The sequence below is a fragment of the Podarcis vaucheri genome, assembly GCF_965113315.1.
Source record: "Podarcis vaucheri genome assembly, chromosome: 5".
In the NCBI taxonomy this organism is placed as follows: Eukaryota; Metazoa; Chordata; class Lepidosauria; order Squamata; family Lacertidae; genus Podarcis; species Podarcis vaucheri.
Window position 1 is genome coordinate 73,424,175 of NC_138763.1, and position 27,387 is coordinate 73,451,561.

Sequence of the window (27,387 nt, forward strand, 5' to 3'; positions counted from 1 at the left end):
TAAAGCAAGGCTTGGGATGCTCACTCACGAGACTCTCTCACCTTGTAAGAATGACAATTTTGCAAGTACACACTCCATCGGTGCAAGCTGGTCTGCTCCCTGCCTGGTTCTAAAAGACAAGGTTGCACCCTCCTGTTCAGTCACTGATGCCTCCCTGTTCAGCTTCCCCTCTCAGTTGACCAAAGCCCTTCCTAAAAAAGGTCAGAGGGGAGAACGTGCACCCCTGCTCTCTTTTCCAAAGTAACTGAAATCAGGGTGGAAAGGGGAGATCCCTGTTCCTCGGTTTCTTCTTCCTCCTCTTCCTCCTCCAGAGCCTGCCAACCCAATCTTAATTGTGCTGTGGAGCTCATTACAGATATGCAGGTTTTTAAAGCTAAGTTTCTCTCTGTTCAAAAGGTGTGGAAGAATGATTTTACTTCCTAGCTAGTTCCTGGCATACTTCCCAACCTCTTCTAACTGGCTCTTAGTTTGTGGTTCTAAATCAGGTAGGGCCTGATTCAAAACTGGTCTTATGTGAAGGTAAGAATATGATTAGGAGGAACATGAGCTCTTCACGCATTACTAATTCTCACACTAATAAACACATTAAGGCAAACAGGTTGTCCTTATTTTCCTATACCTTCCAAAGGTACATACACAGTAGGTTTATTCAGAACTTGTTCCTTTGCTATATATAGATTTGAGCCTGTGCTTCTAAGATGCATTAAACATGACAAGTCTAAGATGCATTAAACATGACAAGTCAGGGTCATGGATCCTTAAATAAACAAATTAATTAGAAGATCCCTAATACTTTTGTGTGTGTAGGGTTTTCCCTTGTTCATTCTCAAAGCATGATAGACTAACTCTCTTGTAATTAAACCATTTTGCAGCATCCTGAGAACAGTTTATAACCACATTCTGGACTTCACTGCATTTCACATTTCACTCACAAAGTATTTGAAATTTTAGAGGGCAGTTTTTATATCTGGTATTTCTTCTGAGTTGCTTTACTCACCTTTGGTCCAGGAGGTCCTGGCAAGCCCTGCAGATAAAAGCATATGACATCATGAAGTAGTAAAAACCTGAAAATCCCCACAGCACTGGGCAATATGCTAAGTTCTGTACTACATTTACTTCTCCTTATACCATACCACCATATATTTTATCTTTTATTACTTAAATAATGTATGCAGAAATTATCCTCTGTAGTAAGTAAATGAATTCTAAGCCCCATATCAAGCATGCACCATGTTGCATTATTTCTCCTTTATAGACCCTGAACTATTCATTTTAATAAATGTCAGCTGATAGTTCACAAACATCTTTCCATACACCCAAACTACTAGGCTATGGTCCCAAATTTGAAGAGACAGAGCTTATTGGGATGGCAAAATAATAATAATGCATTTTAGGCCCATGACTGCAGAGAAGCCGCACCATTAAAGCACTGTAAATCACCCCTGATAGAGCTACAATTCTCAACACCCTTAACAAACTACAGTTCCCAGGATTCTTAAGGTAGGAAGGATATGCTTTAAAAGTACTTCAAATGTATGGTGTGTATGCAGCTCAGGACTCTTTCCCTCCCTCTCTTTTTCACAGATAATAAGCCTGTTTGTGCTTATAAGTGCTTATCCTAGGATTAAAGCAAGATGAGTTGAAAAAATTTCTCACTCCCAATTATTTCAAGTTAACCCTCCATCATGCACTCAAATCATTAGGCTGAAGTTCATAGGATTAAAAAATAAATAAATCCTAGAGTTCAGAGGGGTTTTAAAATCCGAGAACAGAGTAACTGGACTTTTAGACGAAGCTGGCAAGAGAATGATCACTGAATGACCAACTCCCTTCACTGCTTGCCTACCCTTCCCTTAATGCATGCAGTTGTATGGCACTGTTGAGCCAGCATTCATTATGTCCCTTAAAGGCACCAAGAAATAAATCACGTTCATGCAAGCAAATGCAGCAACCGTAGTAAAGGAAAAGATGAAACGGATACCTTTCCATCCTTGCCAGGCTTCCCTGGTTCTCCTGCTTTTCCCTAAGGCAACACAGAAATGTGTCTTTCAGAGATGCCAGCTTGGTAAACCCTTATTTCAACAAGAGTGATTTTGACCATTTGAAAATGCTTACTGTCGCTGCAGGAATGGTGCTGTTACCAGAACATCAAATAGAATTTGAGGCTTTTAAAAGTTGGGCGTCCTGCTGAGAGTGACATAATTGCAGCCAGAGTGTGACTTCTTCACCCTGGAAGTTCCCACAGACTGGGGTAGAGGAAATGGAATCCTCATGTAACATGGGAGGATTTGGGGCCCCACCATTGCAGAACCACCATGGAGGTAAAAGCCAGATCTTTGGTTCTTCGGAGAACAGGAAGTATGGGAAACAGACACAAGCAATTGAAGAGGTACTTACAGCTGGTCCAGTTGGTCCAGGTTGTCCTGGAGTCCCTGGGAGGCCTGGTGGCCCAGGTGGCCCTGGAGGCCCTTGGATTCCTGCCTGTCCCTGTTCACCCTGAGGTGTATTGAAAACAACGCTATCATCAGTGCAGCACAATGACCCTGGAGCATGATCTATAGCAAGCAGAGCCTGAGCAAAGGAAGAAGAGCCAAGCCAAGCAAGTTGCTGTTAGTAAGTACCTGAAGGGGGTTTCCAAAACTTGGGCAAAGGGCAACGTGTGGGTGGGCTTTCTACATGGATTCCTGAATGACTTTAAAGCTCCCGTCAGAAGGAATACAACTCTCAATCAGATCTTAGACTGGGAAAGCGAGCATCAATACTAAAGCCCATCAAACGAGCCCTTGCCATTGTTCTTAAGGCTTCTCCTTCTTCTGCCCTTCCTTACAGATTTACAGACCGGAGGTTTCAGGGATGTCTGAATGACACAAGACAACAGCCCCCTAAACTACTACTTCTGTTCCATCTCTGTCTCATTTCTGTACTTGCTTCTGCTGCTTCTTTTCCTGTATTCAAAAGACTCCTTAAAAGCTTGTTTTCTCTCAGGCTTTAAGAATTTTGTTTGCTTGTTTTACTGATGTTGTTTATCATTTATTTTACATTGCACCTCACCCTGGTATCAGTACCGATGAAGGGTGAGCTACAAATCCTTTAAATAAATACAATAAAAAATACAATCTATTTTGGTGCATTATTATCACTATCTCTACTGAATATTGCTCCTTCCTAACAGAATGCAAAATAGAATGTGTGAAGAACGAACCCTGGTTGCATCTGCTTTTTCTCTACCCAACCTTGACTATGTCCTGAATTCCAGCTGTCTGTTTCGTTGACTTCCCTGTTTTGTTTTTTTACACCCAGCCAAAGTGGTTGTGTGAGATAGCCTGCAGTGAACTCTAACAGAACATTAAATCCACACACAATGAAACAACTTGGTGCTTAGCAAAACTTTTAAAAAAATTATATAGCTCCAATTAATGGTTAAAAATAGGCATGTGACATCCGATAAGTATGGCGTTTGATCTCTGACTTACTCCCTCCATCCAGTTACATTCCAGATGAATCCTAGAGGGCCATTCCAGGCTAAAAGTATTCATAAGCATACCATAATGCCACAGTAACAAGAGGCTTTGTGTGGGTTGGCATCTCACTATAGAGAACTCTTGCTGAGATGAACCATCTGCACTCATCTACACAAACACACATAATACTGTCCTCAAACAAAGCCAAGGGCACTGCGGCTGTATCCTCTGAAGGATGTTGTAGGCAGCTGAGCCAGTACTTGCCAAATGCCCATGTATAAATCTCCATAGATATACAAGCTAATTCATTCCAGTGCCTTCATTCAAAGTGACATAGCTATCTCTAGAGGAGTTGAAGAGATTGTCAGCAGAGGTTCCCTTACTGTTAGTGCTACAGTCTGTCTGTCTGGGAAGTCAAAGGGTGTTTGCTGTGGATGCAATCAGGATATTATTTTGTGTGGCAACTGTGTTTAGTAAAGTTACACTGACCTATCAAAACCAACACTTTCCACAGTAAACATATTAAGTGTAGACACTCCCAGAGGAGCCATGACCAGTCTGGTGTCCATGACACAAATCCTCAGGTATTTAGAGATGGGTGCCTGTTTGTCACACTTTGCCAGGCCTTGAGAACGTCTGATCTAGCAAGCTGAAAACAGCCACCCTACAATGTGTTGTGGTGTTCTGGGTGCTTAACAGTCCCCTTGTTTTTAAAGGTCTAGACAGTTTGCTGAGCCTCTGGGTTACCATACACTACATTCTGCTTGATAGGTCCCAAGTTGTGCAAACTTGCCTTAAAATATATGTTTACATGTTTACTGCAGGCGATACCTGCATGACACCAGTGCATAGTCTCGTGGTAAACACAGCCTCAGTATAATGCATGGGGGGGCTCTTAGATTCAGTTCTTCTTCAGATATTCTATAGTATTGCAAGGGGAGGTCATTTGCTCTCTCTCCAAGAAAAAGAAGCAATCCCTTTCTTCAAGTATATCCTGTGAAAACCTTGTTCTTCCTCAATAACACTCTTTCTTGCAGCATCTTGTGTGGCCCTGAAATCAGATCATCAGGAGAAGCAGCCAAAATATTTCTGTTCATGCTTAGCTGCTTAAACTGAGAGCGCAAGCACACAAGTGAACTAAAACCAGCTTGTGGGGTCATTTCTGATGTACAGGCATGTCAAATGGTGGATAAAACTGACTCTCTAAAGAAATCCCTGCTTCTTCTAGTTTTCATGAAACCCTCTTTAAGGAAGAAAGGAAGCTGATTAATCGCCAGTCTCTGAATGAAAAGAAAATGCTTAAAACCAGGAAAAGAAGAAGGATACCTGGAAGGTGCGTCTCTTTATGACTGGGGGTGGAGCCAGCCGCACTGAATTGAGAAGAGGCAACAGCTGAAGAAGACCGAGCCAGGAGGTCACAGGGCAAGGGCCAAAGGTCACAAGGCAAAGGAGGTCAGTAGGGCATCAAAAGTCATACAGAACAGCCAATGAAGAAAATGGAAAGGGGGTGGGGAAGGAAAACAATGAAAGGATGTAATGAAAGTAAGTCACAGTTCAGAGACAAGAATGAAGGGCAATGGAAAAGGTATCTGTCATTAGGAACCTTTTGGCAAGCCTCTTGAGCTCTTCTATGTTCCATTTTAATATTTTGAACATAGGCTTTGGTTTTATTCTTCAGGCTTCAGAGTACTCTAGTTTTTGTTTTTTTAAATACTTTCTAGTTATATAACATGGAAGAGAAAAGGCTGATTATGCTGTCACCTTCTGCTGTGTATCATTGCAACTAAGCATAGCACTTGCTACCCTCCACACCTGTAGTCTCTAGGCAGAGTACTTCTGCTCTAAATTTGCTTCTTGTTATTTGCACTTCTCTGTTTGCATCGTATTCTTCTCTTTGCTTCACCCAAAGTCTCCATTCCTCACTGGTTGTTTTTGTGCTCTCCTTATTACCAGATATAGTTCATTTCTTGACCATTCTTTTTTGTTGCTAGCTAATTCCATAGCAAATTTGCTAATCACTGCAAAGGCTATTCTGATTACAACAGATATTCTCAGCAAACCATTTTTCATCCCTTAGATAGGCCAAACTGTATTAGAGAAAACTAGTCATTATAGTAAAAGAAGTGTGCCTGCTTTTTTAAAACACCCCCCCAGTGAAAATGGATATGAAGAAGGCATCTTTTAAATTTCTGAAGGAATGAATGCAGAATAACTTGAAGACTTCATTCCAACAAGGAATCCAGCTCTGCATCTTGGCAGAACATTCACTCCCTGCCAAGTCCAACTATAGGAGATTTTTCTCAGAACTCATTCCTTCAGTGTTCCAAACATGAGCTTCACATGGAGGTCATTTCACTCTTCAGTTTTACCATACCTGACCTCACAAAAGAAATTAGTATGCATGAGATGCATTTCTAATTTCAGCATCTTTCCAAAGTTTACTCCACATCATTCTACATTGCGTGTGTGAGCGTGTGTATGTCTTGCCTCACAGCTGTCTCTATGCGTGTCCATTTTAAATCCAAAGCCATGTGTTCCATGCTACAGATATCCATTCCACCTCACAAAAATGGCTCAAGGAAAGCAAACATATCTATGCATATCTATGCATATTCTGCCTGCCAAATATTCAATGAACTATTCCAACCGCTGCATATGCTTATCCTCACTCTACAACTAGAATCACTCCTGATTTTCACTAGTATATGTGCAAGAACAATCAGGTCTTGTTACAGCTCAAAAATGCAGATGCCTGTAATTTCATTTGAGGCTGAGAGGTATGCCTGCAGGTCTCCCATGACAGCAACTGTGTACACTTCAGAGAGTACACTTTCTTCCCCTTATTTATGGCTGCTTGCTCTTTAGTGCAGGCCAAGTTCCAGTCTTGTTGCAAAACTGAAATGTCATCACAATATTGCAGCACTGCAACCCAGTCATTCTGGGCAGCTTGTTAAAAATAGAAGACGTGTTGTGGTGGTAAAATTGGAAGAGCAGTGGTTGGATTAAGAAGGCCACAATCAACAGCAGATCCAAAGACCACAGAGGGGCTCAGTCTGTGAATCACAGAAAAAGGCACTGCACATTCCCTGTAATTCTTAAGAGGCGACAAAGGGAGCTGAATTTGGGGAAGCTGTAGCCCTCTTCAGGTGTTTTTCTCCCCACAATCTCTGTTGTGCAGAAAGAGACACACACAGCAGAGCCACATGTGCTTCCTCTGCCCCCACCACAACACCACACATCTGCCTGTTCCCGGCATCATCAACATGTTGGGGGAAGATCTAAAGCAGGGTGGGAACTGCCTGACAAACACACAGGCTGCCCTGTGAGCTGGAACCCTGCGTGCTCCTGGAGGCAGCCTCTGCATGCTCAGCAGGCATATCCCCTTCAGACATTCCCCCAATGTATCAACACTGTGGGGACAGTATAGGGTGTGGTGAGGCATGCAGACAAGCACATTCAGCCCCACTAGTTCTCTTTATGTGAGTGAGACAGTACGGAGATAAACACCTGAATAGGATTTTCATATTCCATCTGTTCTGTGTGAGGTGTTAGATTTGAGCAAACATGGCACTGAGGAAGATTTGGAATGCCATCCTTAGGTCCAGCTGTTTTTTTCTGATGTCTCACCTTTCCTAACAAGAAGCATAGGATTATCTAGGGCAGGTTTGAGGAAACTGTGGCCTGCCAGATGATGCTGATCTCCAAACTCTTATCGGCCCTGGTCAGCCAGGAATGAGGGGAGTTGTAGTCCAGAAACATTAGGAAAGCCACAGGTTTCCTGTTCCTAGCTCATCTGTTAGAGCATGGTGCCAATAATGCTAAGGTTGCAGGTTCAATGCCCATATAGGGCAATTGCATATTCCTGCATTTCAGGGGGGTGGACTAGATGATCCTGAGGGTCCCTTCCAACTCTATGATTCTATGATCTAGGAGTGCCTTTCACATGTCTTATAATCAACTGTGAAATTGCTCAATAGAAGGGACTCCTCTTGAGGCAAGATCTAAAAACACAGACAAGGCAAAATAGTGCTGATCAGTTTAAACCTTCAAAATATCGAGTTGGGTTAAGAATGAAACCCTGGGGAACTGCCACCAGCCAGGGTAGACAGTGCTGAGCTATATGGAACAGGGGCCTGGCTCAGTATGGCAGCTTCCTATGTTCCTAAATAAATATTGAGATGACAGTCATTAACGACTACTGGAAGGTGAGCTCAGGATAGTTCAGATGGCATGACTATGATATACAGAATGTTTTTCTTTACATCATTTGCCTTTTCCCACAGTGAAAAACTGAAGTCTGATGGTAGCATATATTTTACACATTTTCCTTTATTGGAGGGGGGGGGGTAGCGTCCCACAGGTATGTTATTGGATCTTTTGCCACTGAGAACATGCAATATTGGATTCATCTCCTTGGCCTTTTGCAACAGGACCAGTTAAACCCTTTCCCCACAAACCTTCAGTGTAAGGATCTGATTAGAACGCAGGGCTGCAAGTGTGGTGCTTAGGTATTCCTAGGGGGACAGTGGAGACAGAGCAACACAGAGCTGGGTCAATTTGATTCTCTATACCATCAGCAGCAAAATGAATTTCACCAACTCCTAAATCTAGTCCGAAGACAACTTGCAACCCCTGCCCAACCCTGTTGCCTTTTTTACCTGTTTCAGTTACCTCATCTGTCCTCAAGGCTTGCATTGTGCAACGCATACATAACCTCTTGATGCATTCATTTCCTTCGTTGAGAGCACAGTATCAGCTTTCCTAATTTGTTGCTCGACGAACAGGCTAGGGAACTACATAACAGTGGGGCTGGATTCTCAGTCCTTGCTTTACTGACAGTGGTAGAGGAGGGGAACCCAGGCCAAAAATCAGTTCATATGCCACAGACACAATGGTAAGAAACCCATTATCCAGAAATCCTAAGCAAGCTAAAACAAGTATCTGGGCTATTCCTTCCTCTTTTTGGAAAAGAAGATAAGTTTGTTATTATGGAACAAAGAAATTAAATGCCTTCCTTTAAGATCCATGGGGGGGGGCACACCTTACCGTTGATAATTTGCAAAGTATTGCTGCCTTTAAGGGCAACGCTTAACAAAGATGGAAATTGTGACCAGTGCCCTGAGTCCATCCAAGATTTCCAGGCAGCAGGATAGGCCTAATCTAGCACCTCTCAAAGTTCAAAAATCATGAATCTGCTTAACGGCTTTTTAAAAAAGCATAACATTTTAATGACTTTAAGAAATCATTTGGCTCTGAAGTCTTTAAGAACATTTTGGGTATCGTCTTGAGGCCCAGTGTTGTTTTTAAAAAGAAAACAAAAACCTTTAAGTTCCTATAATTTTAATTAGAGTTGGAAGCTAAAATCTCAAACTTCGCTGGCTGCGGCTCAACTCTCAGCTTCCTCACCCCCAGAAACAAAACATAGGCTGCCGGTTAGTAGAGAATGTAGCAGAGGAAGGCTCAAGGCATACTCCCCTTGCAAAGCTTTGCCAGAGCTTCTCCACCTTAATCTATTTGCTCGTAGGATGTGGATCATTATTATATTTCCTCTTATTATGTAGATCTCCTGTAGCTGAAAGCACCATCTGAGATGGGAAGGTATAATTTCTTAAATAACAATTCCAAATATCCAACAGAGACAGTAAGCCACACTATTTTTTTCTTTGTGATGGTATGGTATGGTCAAGTCCTCTTTACCCCGATTAGTTTCTCAGTGCTTTAATATTCTGTGGACCCTCCTTTTCATCTTGATCAGCACTGGGAGAACTTGCAAGGGAGTGCAGCTGAACTCAGAGCATTGCTCAGGCAAAATATGCTTCTAACTTAAAAATAAAAAGCCCATAGCAATTGACTGACACTGCTTTTCTAAATAAATATACTTGGCTCTCTGTTGTTGTAATTATATGGGCCAGAACACTCAGCCAATCAGCCAGCCTTTGTTCCCTGCATTCTTCTGCTTCAGATACCTCTAAAAGGGTCATTATCTGCATCCTGTCATCACTCGGGATCCTGGACAAACAGAACATCTATATCTCTCTGGGATAAGGGCCGGATTTTAGTTATATTTATTAGGAGACTTCTCAAATGCTGAATATGAAGTATTTAAACCTATGTCCCTATAATAATTTCAGCCCCAATGTATGCCTTTCTAGCTGAGATTTCTGCATTGCAGGGGGTTGGACTAGATGACCCTCAAGGTCCCTTCCAACTTTACAATTCTATGGTTCTAATGCAGAGAAACTGGGCAGAGCAATCCTAACTGGCAGATCTGCTAGCCAGATGGAGAAATTGGTGAAATGTTTCCCGAAAAACTCTCTGCACTCACTGTATCTGCCAATAAGGCAGTCAGGTAATAAAATATCTATGTGGATGGGGGGTGGGGTGAAGAAAGGACTGCAGGAGCCAGTGATGAACTCTAAGAACTCTTGTTCTATATTTCCATCCAAATAAACAAGGGATAATATGCAAGGGTCACTTTACAAACAAAATAGAAGAGTCTGCTTACCCTGTGTGGATAATCTCCACATTGACCCTGCAAAAGTAGGAGATTAAAAGAAAATAGTTTACATCATGAATGCTGTAACCAAAATAGATTCGTGGAGACAGGTTCATAGCAGGTGCATTGCTGACTTGAATGCATTCATGTCAGTGAGGATAATGCTGATTTAAGCATCCCGTGGACTGGACTTTGTCCATGAATTCAAATGTGCAAAGGTGACATTATTTTCAAAAGCAACTGTGGATATTGAGACTATTGATTCAGGGTACATGAATAGCCTGGAGTTCCAGGTTGTTTCAGCTTCCAGTTTCCTGAAAAACCTGCGTTTTAATGTGAGTTAAAATCCTCTTTAAGAGAGCACACGACTATTTTAGCCTGCCTTGAACACAGGTATTTCTAGAAACTGAAACCCAAACCAACATGGAACTCCCTTTTTTATTGTAGGTAGAATGTTAATTCTGCTAAGCTCACCTTTTCTCCTTTTTGTCCAGCGGTTCCCTATAGAAAGTAGAAGACAAATATAGAGTCATGTCGCATATATAATGGTGATAAGGAATGCCAAAAATAAGTGTGAGCAGAAAGTATGTACAAGTAATTACTCACTGGTTGTCCTTTGGGACCAGCTGGGCCCTTTGAGGGGAGGAAAACCCAAGCAGAGGTTACATCGAGTGAAAAACAAAGCGAACAATATGATGAATATGACAGCACATGATGTAAGCTTCAGATAAAACTGGCATTACAGACAGGAAACACAGGCAATCTGTACCCCCTTTTGCAATAATTCTCACCCAAACCTTTTAATTCCATAATCAGGTATCCTTAGGATCCTCCAAGTAACATATCTTAATTGGGCCTGTTACAGATGTCACCTACTCCATATGCAGATGTGGGAAATCATTATTTCATGGTGATGCTGAACATCAATTAAATATCCTTACAGCATGTGCAGTCCCCATCAGGAGAGACTATCCACTAGTGACATAATTACCAGGAACATTCAGCAGTGTGGGCAGTGGGATGCATAGTCTGTAGGAGTAGCACCACCAAAAGTAGGGATGGGGGAGGAATTCAGTTCTGTTTGCATTTAAAGACGACAGATTCACACTTTTCAAAACAATACTGTGTACCAAAATGGATATCCTAAGAAAGTCAGACTTATCCAGATTTTGCACAGCAGTTCTCCAGCCAAACAATGTGTACAAGAATGCACAGACTATGGTAACGTGTGCACATAAATGCATATATTAGTGACAATAAAAAATCAAATATACATTTTGATTTGAAAAATGTGCACACTGAGCAAAAATGCATTTAGAATGCACATGAGAAATTTGCACAAAAATGCTAACAAATTTTCTGGAGGACTTAAAAAAATATTCCAATGTAGAAATGTGGAGACTGAACTTAAGAGTGGAAAAGTGAGAAACTGAAAGATACTGAAATTGACAGATTGACCCATTCCTAATACAGGAAGAGTAAAAGCTTTTTCACACATGGGACAAATAAGTCTAAACTGTCCACTGCTTCTTGCAGAGTGGAGGATGGAATATTAGCTACTTCACAGCAGGGCCCCGACCTGTGAATGACAAGTGTGAAATCCACAGTGAGGTGGCGGTCTTATTGTCTTGCCAGCAGGTGGTGGTTCTGGCTCAACACCACTGCACCCCTTAATCTAGTTTGCTAAGGTATGCTGTGACATGTGCACATGTCTGGTGAAATGATCTGGGTGGCTTATAAACAAAAAGAACAGGTGCCCAATTAAAAATAAAATCAGCAGCATTAGCCTATTAATTAACTAAAAGAAAGCAACCAAAAAGTAGCAAAACAACAGCAACAACCGACATTCAAAGGACAATAGCGTCCAGCTGCTAGCTGGTTTCCCAAACTTGGTTCTCCGGCTGTGTTGGACTACAACTCCCATCATCCCTAACTAGCAGGACCAAGTGGTCTGGGATGGTGGGAATTGTAGTCCAAAAACAGCTGGAGACCCAAGTTTGGGAAACACTAAGCTAGACTAATAAAAATCAGGCCATGATGTGAGATGTGTGCTAAATGTCTTTTTACATTCTCTTCAAAGATAAGATAGTGCTGACATGACAAGCTTATCTGAAGAGGGACCTGCATACATTTTTTACAGCAACAACAGGGTGTGGCATACCTCTCATTTGCACACTATTCTGTGATATTTTGGCATGCCTCTGATGCCCATTAGGGATACAGTTCTCTGAGGAAAAGTGATGGAGAAGTCAACTGAAGCACAGTCATAGGTTTTAGCCTATTTAAAATCTCTTGCGCTTGGCCTCTTCCTTTCTGGTGTTTGGGATGCACTGAAAATATGCCTGGTGGAGACTTGCTCCACTTGTGACTCAGTGAGCTGAACACAGGCCACCAGAGGCTCAATAAAACTGTCTTTGGCGCCTGCCTGGAGCTTCCCTCCCCCCCCCAAAGCATTTTGGTTTTCTCAAACACCTGGCTGGCCCACACAACACATGCCTGGTGGGCTGTGTTGACTTAGAGGGTCACAAAATATGTGCATACCGCCCCAAAAACTTAATTTAAAAGAAAATCTCACAATCAATTCATCAGATACAGAAAGCACGGCATGTTTCAGCATCTGCCTGCAACAAATAATGTAGTGAAAATATACTATATTAACAGAGTGACAATTAATTTGAACAGTGGGGTTAAATTGGAATTCTGTAGGCTCTGGGCCAAAGCAAGCAGAAGCTTGCCAGACCACAGGCCTGTAGTATTTGATAGATTGTAGGGTGGGATTATTTCATTAACTCAGAGAGGAAGCAAAGTATACACTATATCCTGTGGTTCGCTCTGCTTTAGACACAGGGTAAAACTCCAGCTTCGTAGAAAATAAAAGCATGACTTGAGCAATCCAGGAATCGAAGCATACATACACTGAAATGAGATACTTTGTAAAGCAGGGCCAATACACACAGGGTGGCAGCAGAATTAACAAGGTGGATAAAATTTATGGACCAGGAATTTAGTATGTGAAAGTGTGTCCAGTTACAAGCAAGATAGGCTAAATGGCCTGTATCTGGCTATTACTAACTCTGCTTTCCAAGTTATTGACTTGAATAATTTTGTGAAGAGTTGATTTTCAAAACTGTGTGGGTTCCCTGACAAGCATTTCTGGGTTTTTAAAAAAAAGAAATCTGGATAATGAAAACAGGATATCCTAACACAGTTTCTCAGCACTCAGCCCCATTCATCTCAAGCAGCACAGCCCCCCCCCCCCGCCCTATCCTTCTATTAAGTACACGTTAAGTTGGATGGAGGAGGGGTGGAGTGATGAGGAGCTACCACCTGATGGTGAAACAATCAGATGACCCAGTTCACCATGCATTTCAGACTTGCCAGTCACCCAGCAAATCCTCCTGAAGGTTCTAATTATCCCAGTGTTGCTTAAGTCTGAAAGGACTTAACAAAGCAGTCACAACAAGGAACAGTAAGCACAAAGGCAAATTAAGCCTTGTTGAGCCATGAAGCTAGCTAAATTCATGGTGACTGGCATCATGGAAAGGAGAGAGATACCTTGGAGATATTGCGGGTTTGGTTCCAGACCAATAAAAGTGAATATTTGCAAGAAAGCGAGTCACACAATATTTTGGTTTCCAAGTACATATAACAGTTATGTTGATACTATACTACCATAGATTCCGGCATATAAGGCGACTTTTTAACCCCAGAAAAGAGGTTAAAAAGTCGGGGGTCCGCCACCCCCCCCCCACTGCTGCAGCGGCTCTGAAGCAGCAGCAGCGGGCGGCAGGCTCAGCTCCGCGCCGGGTGGCTTTCTCCTGGCGTGGAGCTGCCCAGTGTATTAGGCAACTGGGCTTATAAGACAAATCCCCAAATTGCAGCTGCTAATTTAGGGGGTCGTCTAATACGCCCAGTTGCCTAATACGTTGGAATCTATGGTATATTCAATGAAGCCAGTGCCTCCTGGCTGCAGGGTCAGGAGGGGAAAAACCTGGCTCCAGTCCTACCCACTCCTGTGGCTAGAAGAGGGGTGGCAGCAGTTTGCCTATAAAATTTCACTTGATATTAGATGTAGTACTGATTTGCCTTTGGTACAGCTACAGATGCAGCTCGATTCCACAAAAATATGGAATCCAGACGAGGATTTGCAGGCCCAGCTATGAGAAAACCACTGTACCAGGTATATTCACAAGAATCTGGAGTTCTCTTGCAAATTTAGAGCAGGGATGGGGAATATGAGGCCCAGGGGTGTCTATATGGCACTTGCAACTCTTATCCCTTTCCATCCTTGCTTTGCACCCTTCTTGAGTGTCTCTGTCTGGCTGGAATATGTCCTTGAACTGTTCATGTTTCTTGCTTGGAGAACAGCAAGGGGAGTGTGTGTGTGTGTGTGTGTGTGTGTGTGGGCATTTGACCCCTGGAAGGTCTCCCAAAAGGGAATGCGGTTCTCAAGTTGTGGAAGATTCTCCACACCTGGTTTAAAGACTTCATTGATGCTATAAAGCCATACCACACATGCACAAAGGATTCCTGTGCAGTGGTGATGTCATACCCTACAAATAAAGTGCAGCCGACCTTGGCGTTGCCAGAACCTGCCATATTATGATAAGTTTGGTGGTGGAACAAGGGGAGGAATTCAACGTTGCACTCTTCTAATAGATCTGTCAGTGCAAGTACTTCTGCTTGCCGGACAGAACACCCCTCCCCCCTTTTGTCTTGCATGCATTGCTCTGGAGTTCTCCTGGCCCACCCCCCCACCCCCAGAGCAACAATCTAAATTTTCCCATTGGCATCATTCTTTCAAAGAGGAATGTCGAAGATCTAGATATCAATAAGAAGTGACAGTGTTTCCCCAATGCAGAGCTTTCTGAGAGCTATGCCTACAGATTATGCTGTGTCAAATGGTAGAGACAAACAGATACCAGTTTCACAACAGATTTGCATTTGTAATTTAAAGCAGGTGGAGAATGTAATCCGTTATGCACCAAAATGTCCTTTATATGATAGTCCAAGGGGAAAATTGAGAAATATTTTGTCTAGTTTAACAACCCATCCTGACCAAAAAATTATGTGTTTTCTCTTTGGAGTTGTTTATCCATTTGTTACATATAGAACAACATTGTATGCTTTAGCTGCAAGCAAACATCTAACAGAAAGAACTAGTGTATTAAAGGAGGACATGCCTTAGGAGCTTTAAGAGTGTATTTAGTTTAATCTTACCTTGAATTCAGTTTTACTCTAATTATGTTAAAATATTTAATATCATTAGAAGGCACTTTAACTTTCTTATTATACAATGCTTTTGTTGTTTAGGGATTGGAATTTTTTTTGAGTTTATTTTTAAAGTGGTCAAGGCTAGTACAATAAATTTGTTGATGATGACCCAATAACCTAGTGCTGCTTACAGGGTGGTGTGTGTGGGGGGGTGGAGGTCTTATTTACAAAATTGCCAGCAGAAATCACTTTCCTGCTTTCAACTGCTAGAGTAGGAAGAGAAAAGAATGGGAGATCTATTCTAGGTAGGGCTGCCATATGTTCGGAATTTCCCGGACACACCTGGGATTTGTCCTTCGAAAATGGTGTCCTGGTGGAATTTTCGGAAACTGGTTAAAATGTCCAGGAAAACCCAGGCATATGGCAGCCCATATTGGAAGTGTTGCATTTTTGGTGACTATCTGAAAAAATACAAAACAAAACAAAAAGCTTTAAACCTCAGCAACCTTTGTGTCCAGATTTTCACTTATTGAAATATGGCAATCCTAGTTCCATTTTGAAAGGAGGACTCCACAAACCCACCCTGCCAGTCTTGCCCTTTTACAAGCTTGAAAGTCTCCAGCCTCAACCCAGCATATTGCACAGAAATAGATTAAAGTCTTATTACCACTTCTCCCTTCTGTCCAGGTTGCCCCTGAAATGGAAAGGAAGACTGCATCAGGGGTGGCCATTCTAGTTACTAGGACATTTTGAAGTCTCAGACTTCTGCGATTGTCATTACCGTTTAGTCATGCGTTCTCCTGTTGCTTTCCTACAGCAACGGTTTTCTCATGGTTTGAACATCTAAAGCCCTAAGTGGTTTGGGATCATGTTATCTGAAGGGCTGCCTGCAAGTGGATGAGCCTGCCAAAGTATTGAAGTGAAAGCTGTGACCCTGCTCTCTTAACTGGCTAGCAAGAGCCATTAGGCTGGCAGGTAGCAGGAACAAGGCTTTCTTAAAGGTGGCCCCACACATTTGGAACTCACTCCTCACAAAGATACATACAGATGGCCTCTTGCAGTAGGGCCCAAATTTCGGGCAGAGCAGCCTTCCTGACACTGGTTCCTACACAGCCCTGACCTTTCAGCCACTGTGCCCCTGCAGCAATGCAAATGTTGGGAGGATGGCTCTACCTCACCACAATGGCCGCTACTGGCCTCATCGCTTTAAAAGAATTTCGGAAGATATATTTATTCAGGTCTAGTTTTGGCTGAATTGTGATGTGGGTCCATATCTTGTAAGTGTATTTTTCCCCATGTGTCCTGAAAACTGGGTTTTAAAGTTTTCAAAATTTAAACAAACACACACATAGAAATAGAAACACTGGAGTATGATAGGTGGATTTTTTTTAAAGTCTCCAACTATATAAGTTACATTTCTGACAAGTCTAATTTCTAAGACGTGTCTTTTGGTAGTCTGCACACCAGCACCACTTCACATATATGGATTTGCCCAGAATTATTGAAACAAATGATTTAGAGATAAACATTTTGAAAGTGTTATTGACAGAAAGCTGCTGACTAGGAGTATGAGCAAGAACAAGAGTCAGGGGAGGGGAAATATTCACTTACTGGTTTGCCGTCTAAACCAATCTGACCCTGAAATTAAGACAAAAGAAAAGAGGTGAGCAGTTGACTTTTTGTGTAATTCTATACAGGTTTACTCAGAAGCAAGCCCCACTGGGTTCAATAGGGCTTTCTCCCAAGAAAGTATGTAGCAATGAAGTCTAAAACAGGCAAATATTCTGTGTTCATAGCCCATATATACAGCCCACAAGACTGAATACCTTACAGGTCTTGGACAGAAAACACAAGGGAGTCTAGTGACTGAAAAAGCATTGCAACAGATCTAGAAATTAGTTCAAATCACAACACATATTTGTAGTTTTATGTTACAGTTTTTGCTTTAATGACTCATTTGTAAGGAAAATATAGGAGATCTCTCTACCTGCAATTTTTTTAAAACAATAAATGCATTTTTAAAGAAACCAAAGCACTGAATGAAATAGCAATGTCTTTTCTGTGACACAATCCCCAGCCATCCATTTTTAGAACAGATGCGTCAAGAGGCATTTAGTTTAAGGGATGCTGCACTTAGAAATATATCATTCATACATACCAGTATGCATTAGCAGTGCCACTTACCGGAAACCCAGGAAAACCTCTTGTTCCAGGCTGTCCCTGAATAGAATGAAGCGGAAAAAGAGATTAGAAGAAACAGATGAGACAGCAACATGTGTGACTAAATCACTCCATCAGGCCTTGTGATTTCCTACTCTCCATCATTTGCCAGATGAAAATATGTACACTTGTTTTACATGACCTGAGGGATTAGCGCTTGACTGCGGAGAACTAGTACAAAATGAAGCCATTTCTGTGGTGTCTGGAAGCTACCGCAAGTCACTAAATAATATTGGACTCTCTAATCTCAAGTTGCACATTTCTCCACCACTCAGAAAATGCTTATGTTGATGCTCAGCCACCACAAATCTTTAAATGTTTCAGTACCCTTTTAAGTGTAGTCCCCAATACCTTTATTTTCTCCCCAAAATTACAAGTCTTAGACCTTTAAACATATTGCTAATGCGGCTTCTGTTCCATCTGCATTTGCTCCCACACTGTTCTGGGCACAGAGAAAGACTTCCATCCATGTGGTTCAGCTTGACTGAGGATATATTTATAAGCTATGCAAATGATAGGTCTTCTACGAGCTGGGCATTGCTTATGTGTCCTGCAAACACACCATGAGGCCAAACCATGTGGGCAACCTATTCCCGAATCAGTGTGGAAAGAACTGCACAACCTGGAGCAAACACACCAGGAAGGATGATATGTGCAAATAAGGTCTTGGGCCCAAAGGAAATAAGCAGTTGTACAATGGCCAGACACTTGGAATCCCAACTACATGAAGATCGCTCCATGTGACAAAGTGCTGATGTGAAGCTCCTCACCACATGGATTCGACACTTACTATGCTGATTCCACCACATCATTGCAAACCATCAAACAAAGCAAACTGCTGAGCATGCTCAGTCCTCACTGAATTCTTGCGAATTGACTTTGGCTTTTAAAGATTGTCGAGCTTCTGCAAACTTTGGTCTTCCCGTAAGAAGGCTGACAAGTCCTTCTTGCTTCTTGGTGGGTCCATTTTGGCTCCAATCCGGTCAGTGCTTACCACCTGAGCTCACTATTAGAAGGAGAGATGGTAAGAGAAACCTGTGCAAGGTTATCTCAAGGAACCTGTTATTCTACTCCCAAACAGATACAATTATAACTGCTGGAGGATATAACACAAATAACCGGTGTTGAGGAAATTAAAAGGAAAGCAGTTCTGTGGAAGAGACTATGTAATTTCCAATTTCCCTTCAATTGTTCTTCAGCTATAGCCACTCAGGCTGGTTTCACATGAATGATGGGAAATAAAGAGGCCCAGCAGTATTGCAGAAGGGTTCGTTTTGAATTCCAGACAGTTTGTCTGAAGTTTCTGAATCAATTACATGTGTGTTATAAATTCAAGCTTGCTCACCAGTCCTTTTGGTGCAGTTTGCAGTGCCTGGGATCACTTTATAGGAATACTTTATATAACCGCATCACAGTGCCATAAAATGAGGCATTTAATGGTGGTCAATCAGCTGTGAGATGTATACTGAGCCTCAAAGATGATGGTGGTCTTGATCACTCAAGCCCAGTTGTCTGGCTTTCATATCTCCTCATTCATTTTACCCATAAGGAAAATGTTGAAGCAAATATGGTTGCCAGAACAGTCCTAAGCAAGGGTGGTATGCAGTGCCAACAGGAGATGGAGCAACAAATGTGTGCCTGTTCCCAGAAGTCCCTTTCTGGTTGTTCCGTGTATTTCAACTGTACCTAGTGTGCGCTTTCACTGTGTAGCTAATTTTAAGGTTTACTTGCTAAGTGTGCCTGGAAACAATGCTGCCTATTTTTACTTGTCTGATCTGACAATTTTGCAAGTATATATTGGATTTCAAATTTCTGATAAACATCAGTGCTTGGAGACATGTCACAACTCATGACTGGCTACAATGTTTCTGACACATGTGTTGAAAAAGAGAGAGAGAGAGAGAGAGAGAGAGAGAGAGAGAGAGAGAAGGTAATGTACATCATATATAAGTGTTCTTTCACTGGACTTGCTCATATTGTTATAAGCATACTCTTCAATAATACAAAACGGTTCATACTTTGGGTGTGTATAGTCTGGAACTTGATTGCTAGTGGCTTATAAAAGCCACTGCACGAGTATGTGTGCCATGAACAGTTGTTTCATGCATTGGCTTACTGCTTTTTTGTTTTAATTGATATTGTGGGTTTTAAAAAATTGTGATGTGGTTTTACGGCCATGTTTGCATGTAACACTAAAGGATAGTTTGGCATTACATACACAAGCATCAGGCTTGCAGACTCCCCCCACCCAATAATAGCCATGAGGATATTGCAGGCATCTGCTTTCACTTTTGAACTACAGTGGTACCTTGGGTTAAGTACTCAACTCGTTCTGGAGGTCTGTTCTTAACCTGAAACTGTTCTTAACCTGAAGCACCACTTTAGTTAATGGGGCCTCCTGCTGCCGCCGCGCCGCCAGAGCCCAATTTCTGTTCTCATCCTGAAGCAAAGTTCTTAACCTGAAGCACTATTTCTGGGTTAGTGGAGTGTGTAACCTGAAGCGTATGTAACCTGAAGTGTATGTAACCCGAGGTACCACTGTAATTAGAACCAGTAGTTTTAAACTATGGTTTGTTAATCAGCCATATCACAAACCCTGGTTTGAAGCTGGTTTGTTTGAACTAGCCATAGGAGGAACAGCGGAGGGAAAATGTAAGCCCAAATTCATGTACAGCACACCAAACACTAAACCATTGTTTAGGTCCATTATGTTGTAAATCACTAAGTTTGTAAGCCCACACTAAGAAGGAAGGACACGGATGTAACCAAACAAATAAAAAATAACATCCTATCTTCTCACTCTCTATATAACACATACATCTATTATAAACACTACAAGTCTCCAGTTTTCTCTCTTCCACAAGGAAACTGACTCTTTAAAACTTCCCCTGGGACTTGCTAATACTCAGGGAAATGGTGACACCCTTCTTTGTCTAATAGACAAAGAATAATTACATGCTATTGTTCTACAATCTGATCCAAAGAAACATTCTGTGCTTAGTTACAAGTTTACTCATGTGTGTAAATTGTTTATATAAGCAATTGCTTACATTTACCTTAATTGTTGAACAAAACAAAACAAAACAAAATGGAGAAAAGATCATAAACTCTTATAGCAGATTTAAGATTGAGAAGAGTCCAGATAAAGGTGCTGAAAATCTCAAATCAACCTCTTTCCATTTAATACTTAGCACAATCTAAGACAGGCACAGGTAGACCAGGTCTGCAGGATCTAATTGCGTTTGCACTAGAACTGCAAGCTTTACCAACCAAACCCAGGTGCTAAATAGTAGCAGCAGGAGGAGCCAGATGGCAAGCAGTAGCTCATTTGCTAGATATAATTACTTACTACATAGGTTATACACTAGGATAACCTGTACAAAAATAGCCTAATTTCTAATAGCCTAATTTAGAAAGTAGGGAAGGCTTTTTGTTGTTGCCAGTGGAAGTCTGAAATCCTATTATACACAATAATGGTAAAGGTAAAGGTACCCCTGCCCGTACGGGCCAGTCTTGACAGACTCTAGGGTTGTGCACTCATCTCACTCTAGAGGCCAGGAGCCGGAGCCGTCCGAAGACACTTCCGGGTCACGTGGCCAGCGTGACGAAGCTGCTCTGGCGAACCGGCACCAGAGCAGCACACGGAAACGCCGTTTACCTTCCCGCTATAAAGCGGTACCTATTTATCTACTTGCACTTGAGGGTGCTTTCGAACTGCTAGGTGGGCAGGAGCTGGGACCGAACAACGGGAGCTCAACCCGCCACGGGGATTCGAAGCATTGACCATGCGATCGGCAAGTCCTAGGCACTGAGGTTTTACCCACAGCGCCACCCGCGTCCCAATATTATACACAATAAACTGTAGCAAATCTGCTGCTGAAATTACAGCCATTTTAGAAGTAAAAGTAGCCCTAGGGTTTCACAGTTACTTTGTAAGGCAATTGTTTGCAAACTTTTTTCTCTTGAGACATTTGCTTGTCTACCATGGAACCTCTGCTCGTTAGTGGAATGTTCCAAGTAGGGATTGTGGGGGAGGGGGGATTCAGTTCAGTTCACATGTATAGGCAAATCCTTCAGTTTCACATTTTCCAAACCGGATGAGAATTGAAAGACAGTCATCTTTCAAAATTCATACTTAACTGAACTTTGCAAGTCAGTTCTCCAATCAATGTGTACAAAAGATATATTACATTAGGGGAAAGTGTTCATGTTCATATATGTGTGTGTGTGTGTGTGTGTGTGTGAGAGAGAGAGAGAGAGAGAGAGAGAGAGAGAGAGAGAGAGAGAGAGAGAACAACAACCAAAAGTGCATTATGTTAGGGGAAACTGCTTGTAAAATATGCACATTAGTCAAACTGCATACAGAAGTGTGTCTAGTAGCAGAAATTCCCACTAAAATACTGAAGAATTTTCACGGGTATTTTATTTTTTTCAATTCACAAATTTCTGCCGATATATAGAGAACTGAATTTAAGAATGGAAAAATGAGAAACAGAAAGAACTGAAATTAGCAGATCCTTCTATTTAATTCCAGGGCATTTTGTAGAAATGTCATTCAGTTCATATGCGGCACTCATTGGATCCTATTGTTTTCCCCATTTTAACGAAACCTAGAATACATCCACCCACCCTGTACCTGGGAACATTCCTGGTATTAGTGGGCAAGCTGTTTTTTGGAGACGTTTGCCTGCCCGTACTGAATGTTTCATTGAAGAATCTTTAATAAGCTTCCATGGAATCCTAGAATTACCAAGTGCATGCTTTGAAAACCATTGCTTTTTGACCTACACCTCCCCATTTCATATTACAAAAGGGCTTTCACAAGCCAGAGAATGAAGACCAAAATTGTCTTAGAAATTCCTTGGAGAATTACTGGGGCTATAAAGTGCCTTAAATTGCTCCAAACAGCGCTTTTTTAAAATGCTGGTGTGACTGGAGTAGACTTGCTTAAAAAATATTAAGCTTTGTGATGTTGCATTTGGTGATATTGGCTTTGGCAAAATATATAAAACCACCTGGAGCCACGGGCTAAGGACCAAGGGGAGATGATCTGCTATAAATTCCATGGCCTGTCCACTCCGTAGCTTTCCGAAACAACAAGAAAGGAGAGGATCTCACTAATAAATCTCTGCATGTAGATTGTCTCTGAATGTTGATGGACAAGAAAGGGCTGAGAAAAGAATAGTTAGACGAAAGCCGGAAAGGGTGCAACTTGGCCTCTGATACCTTCCTTGTAAACTGCTACGCTGCTCCTTTCGACTCTTTAGGCTGGAGACAATAAAAGGCCAGAGCAAAAGTTCAAGCACTAGAGATTCCAAGAAGCATGGAGCTTTCTCTTCCTCAAATGTTGTTTGTATCAAGTTCTCAAGAATAGAACTCTGGGAACTGCCAAGTCGTGGAACGCGTCTGTTTCTGCCATGCTCAGCACGATGCTTTGCTCAAGCCAGCAAACCCAAGTAATGTTAAGCAGCTGAAAAGCTCTGGATGTGCAACTGCTCACATCATCTCGCCTCCAAAAGACAGTCTGGAAACTATTTGTCATCTCACATCTGTCTAAAGCATGCTGTTATTCCAGAGTACTCCTGCGTTTCTTTGCTATCAAGGTGCTCCTTAGCGCTTATCACCAGGTCACCATAAAACTAAATCATCTTTGCAATTGATTTGGAGAAGGAGATGGAGAAAAAGCATTTTCCCCTGTACTGATGATTATGGCAGGCAACAATTCACTTCAAGCATAATACGTGCCTTATTAAAGCCACAGTCCTGAAATTATTTCCTCTCAAGTAGTTTCACTCTAATAAAGCTTAGGTAAATGCTCTCCAGTGAGGAGTCTCAAGGCAAAATCAACATGCCTTTTCATTTTTGTAAAACTGGCCCGCAAAGATGGGTTGGAAAAGGCAGGTTGCAGGAGTCTTGTGGGCAAATTGCCAAGTTATCAGTGAGAGGGTGTTGCGGACAGTATGATTTCATTTCCTGGTTAGAAGCTGAAATTGCTAGATTCATCATGCACAAAGACAACGCTCTGCTGTGCAATTGCCTCTTTTATATCACTTTAGCCTTCTTAAAACTTTCAGCTCCCAGCACTTCTGTGTCTGCATTTTTCTTTCCTGCCTCTCTTATCCTTGAAATGCAAATCCTGGCAGCAAAATTATTTTACTCCCAAAAGAAAGTATGCTAAGGGACAGGATGAATCAGTACTGAACCTACTCTATAATTATACAGATGCAGGTTGCACCATCACTCATAATTCAAAGTTATAATTTGCCTTCTCCGGCCAAAGCTGCAGCACAATGTGGGCTGCTCATTAATGCAAAACTGAGGGAAAGTATCCATCCCCTTTCACACATTGTGCTTATGATATTCATTACTGTTTGCAGAAGAACACTGTTGAGTCATAAAAAGCCAAGTCATAGCCATTCCGTATAAAATCAACACAAGGAGGAAATTCATGCTCACTAGCCCCGGCCCTGCCTTTCATACGTTTCCCTGGCCTTGCGTATGGACTATGCGCACACATGCTGAACACTTTATGTTCTGAATGCGGAATCTGTATCCTGCTGTGGGACACACTTTGAGGCTCAGGGGTGGGGTCATGAAGTGCAATCCTGCTTCCTCTTCCGTGTAATGTTTGTATGCAGAACAGTGTGAAAGGGGCATATTACGTCTGTTAGCGTGTGGAGCAGTTTTCAGCTTAGTCATGCAATGGAGGAAAAAATCACAGGTCACAGTCCAGCACAGAGATAAATGCACTTAAACCATTGGTTTTAGTAGCCTGAGCATACCTAACTCTGTGCTAGATTGTGGCCACTGAGTATTATGGCAACATATGAACAGTTTGGACTAGTAGGCAGTAAAAAGAGAGAAACTTGGCAACTTTTTGTTTTCAGTCAGAAAATAAAATGGGCTGAAACACATAAAAATGCAACATAAAACAAATAAGCACCTCAGGGATCACCCCCCCCCCCAGTTTGTCTCCTGGTTTTATCTACATCTGCAAGCCCAAGCATAAATAATGCAATCTCCCAAAGATACTAACTTTTAGATATAAATTATATGAAGCTGCCTTGTACTGAGACAGGCCATCTGTCACAGGGCTGCCTAATCTGATTGGCAGTGACTATTCAAGACCTCAGTCACAAATCTCTTCCACCCTAGCTGACATTATTTAACTGAAAGTGACAGGGGTTAGGCCTGGCAACCTCCACCAGCGCATGCCTCTCTCTCTCTTGTAGTCAACTAACAAGACATCCCATTCTGTTTTCACTAAAGTGGACAGTAGTTTTGTGGCAAGACCTCCCTGAGAAATTCTGCTAGTCTTATCAACAAACTTTCTACACCTCTCTGAATTTCACAGATGTTTTGCCTGAGAAGAAACCCAAGAAAACCTCTTAGAATTTTACCATAAATAAAATCTTGAAGCACCACCAATTCATTTCTTACAGTGTTGAATGCTGCTAATATGGTTCACCTTGGGTTGGTGAAGAAGAGCCCTCTCTGGGTCCTTTTTAAAGCATTCAGGTGAAGCAATACCTATTGTTTAGTATATGCACATAAAAATCTGAGGCAAAATAGCAACACATGCCTCCTGCCAAGTCAAGGTATAGCAAACCTAAGGGTGTTCAAGTTGTTTTGGCACCCGAGGCAGAAAAATCCCACAAGCACCTTTCTTGGGGAATAAAAATGCAACAGGAATAAATTTTGCTATTTCATAGAACCTATAAAATCAGGTGCTTGAGGTAACCAATTCACTCCGCCTAGTAATAGGGCTAGCCCTGCTAAAAGCTCTGCAGCAATAATCAAACAAACAATATTTTGACAAAATTCTTTTGTCCACCTGCAGAAAGTAGGTGGCCATGGTCCTTTCTTTTGGAGACACTTGTCAGCAGACCTTCAGTCGTGAAGTCAGATGTAGCAAACAGCCTAAGCTAGTAAGTCCTCTGTAGTAGATCAGAAACTTCTGCTGTGAATTTTCTGTTTTACAATTAAAAAAAGTTTTCTGTTCTTCTGCTGTGAAAGTTCCTTACTTCCTTCAGCTACACTCTCGGTGAAGAGTCTTGCTCCTTGCAAAGTTTTTCTTTTGGGGGGTGGGGGAATACCACCACAAATTTTCTGGGAAACGACGTCAAATTTCTTTCTATCACATTGCACCAGAAATCAGTGACCAGCTGGTATTATCTGAGGGCAATACTATTTTTATTTTTTTGCTAAAAAACAAGGGTGTGTAATATGCTTTCTGTTACTGGCTTTTCCCTTTAGACCAGAAAATATTTCCTTTACTTTTAAACACAGGAGGGAAAACCACTGGTACGGCCAGTTTGAGCTTTTGTGCTGAGACTGATGTACTTTATAACCAATATATATAGTCTGTAATTTCAATATAAAAACAAATCTGGCCAGGGATGTAAACCACATCATGTAGAGTTACAGGCCCTTTGAGCTGACTAGTGGCATTTTCCCACTCCCTGTATTTTTTGGGCAACTCATCCATACCCTTTAAAAATGAAAGTAAAGAAAAAAAGAAAAAAAACAGAGAAGGCAACTTACTGGTGGGCCACGGGGACCGATGATGGATATGCCGGCTTCTCCTGGGGCTCCCTGCAAGGGATGGGAGGAGGAGGAGAGGGAGAACATGGACGTGAAAATCAAAAACAAAACAAGACTGGGAAATGGCTTAGAGTTGGCTGTTGAAGAAAAAGAAGGAAGGGAAGTATTTGAGAGTGGGGGGGGGGAATACACGAATGTAAGTGACAAAGCCAAAGCGAATATTTAAAGTTAAAGATTCAAATGAACAACAACTGAGGGCTGAAAGGAAAGCGTGGCCAAGGAAATAACGAGGAGGAAAAAGGAAAGTTTACAAAGGAGATTAAAAGAAACAATACATCTGCACAGTTAAAACAGCAGGTCCCTTGGCCTTTTCCAAACAAGACGGCGAGCCATTTTGAACCTATTCTGAAATCAGATCAAAGCATCATTCACGGCTCCTTGAAGATGGAAAGTGTAATCTCACTTTGTAGAGATTCTGACTCTACTCTCTTGTGCCAGAGTTGTCTCACCTCTAGTTATCATTATCTTTATCCCCGCGACGGGGTGAGCTCCCGTTGCTCAGTCCCTGCTCCTGCCAACCTAGCAGTTCGAAAGCACGTCAAAGTGCAAGTAGATAAATAGGTACCGCTCCAGCGGGAAGGTAAACGACGTTTCCGTGCGCTGCTCTGGTTCGCCAGAAGCGGCTTAGTCATGGTGGCCACATGACCCGGAAGCTGTACGCCGGCTCCCTCGGCCAATAAAGCGAGACAAGCACCGCAACCCCAGAATCGGTCACGACTAGACCTAATGGTCAGGGGTCCCTTTACCTTTTACACTTCTATGTACACCTAACTTGGCTAGAGAACTGCACCACAAAATTTGGAGAAGTGTTAATTTTGAAGGATGGATGCGTTTAGGTTCTCAAGTTGTTTCAGGAAGTGTGAATTAAGTAGGCTTGCCTTCAAATGCAAACTGAAACAAATTTCCACCCTTCATCCCTAGTGGCCACTAACTGCTATTTTCCAACATTTTGGGTAGAGGAGGTGCTACTTATGTTTACCTTCCTTAACTATTTGAGGTTGCCATGGGTTTTTCAGGGGTTATTTCTTGCTTCAACTTTTTTTTAAAAAAAAACCTCGCACTGCACACAATGGGACAAGGCTCTCTCCCCAGCTTCATACCATCCACATACTTCCTGGAACACCATGGGAGCATCATGCCACTGTGTGGAGCACCAACCTTATTTGTGAAGTGAGAGCTACCCCCACAAAAATCCCTTTAGCCACCTTGTAAGGTCAAGACAGGTAAGCAGTAGCCCCACCTCAAAATGTTGAGAGAATTCCTTTCTCATCCCATATTCTTTCAGAATGGCTTCATATTGTCTTTATTTCCCTCAGTGAAGGTCAAAAATAAGCTGATTGGGTTTTTTGTTTTTGGCAAAGTTCTACGAAGCGCTGTTCTAAATATTTGGAA

At 42.0% G+C, this 27,387-nt stretch overlaps 1 protein-coding gene across 13 annotated transcripts in view; it reads right to left on the bottom strand.

The window, feature by feature from the left end:
• COL13A1 (collagen type XIII alpha 1 chain) overlaps nt 1-27,387 on the bottom strand; it is an 89,525-nt gene that overhangs the window by 51,719 nt on the left and 10,419 nt on the right. For 9 of the 13 annotated variants that reach the window (XM_082222071.1, XM_082222073.1, XM_082222072.1 and 6 more), the window contains exons 4-14: nt 25,936-25,986; nt 17,356-17,391; nt 16,783-16,809; nt 15,839-15,865; nt 10,564-10,590; nt 10,432-10,458; nt 9,967-9,993; nt 4,788-4,853; nt 2,398-2,496; nt 1,982-2,023; nt 998-1,024 (exon numbers count right to left, since the gene is read on the bottom strand). In XM_082222071.1, coding sequence (XP_082078197.1) covers nt 998-1,024; nt 1,982-2,023; nt 2,398-2,496; nt 4,788-4,853; nt 9,967-9,993; nt 10,432-10,458; nt 10,564-10,590; nt 15,839-15,865; nt 16,783-16,809; nt 17,356-17,391; nt 25,936-25,986 — 456 coding nt within the window. Of the gene's footprint in view, nt 1-997; nt 1,025-1,981; nt 2,024-2,397; nt 2,497-4,787; nt 4,854-7,918; nt 7,976-9,966; nt 9,994-10,431; nt 10,459-10,563; nt 10,591-15,838; nt 15,866-16,782; nt 16,810-17,355; nt 17,392-25,935; nt 25,987-27,387 lie in introns of all 13 variants that reach the window. The other 4 variants (XM_082222075.1, XM_082222074.1, XM_082222083.1 and 1 more) reach the window with 2 other exon arrangements.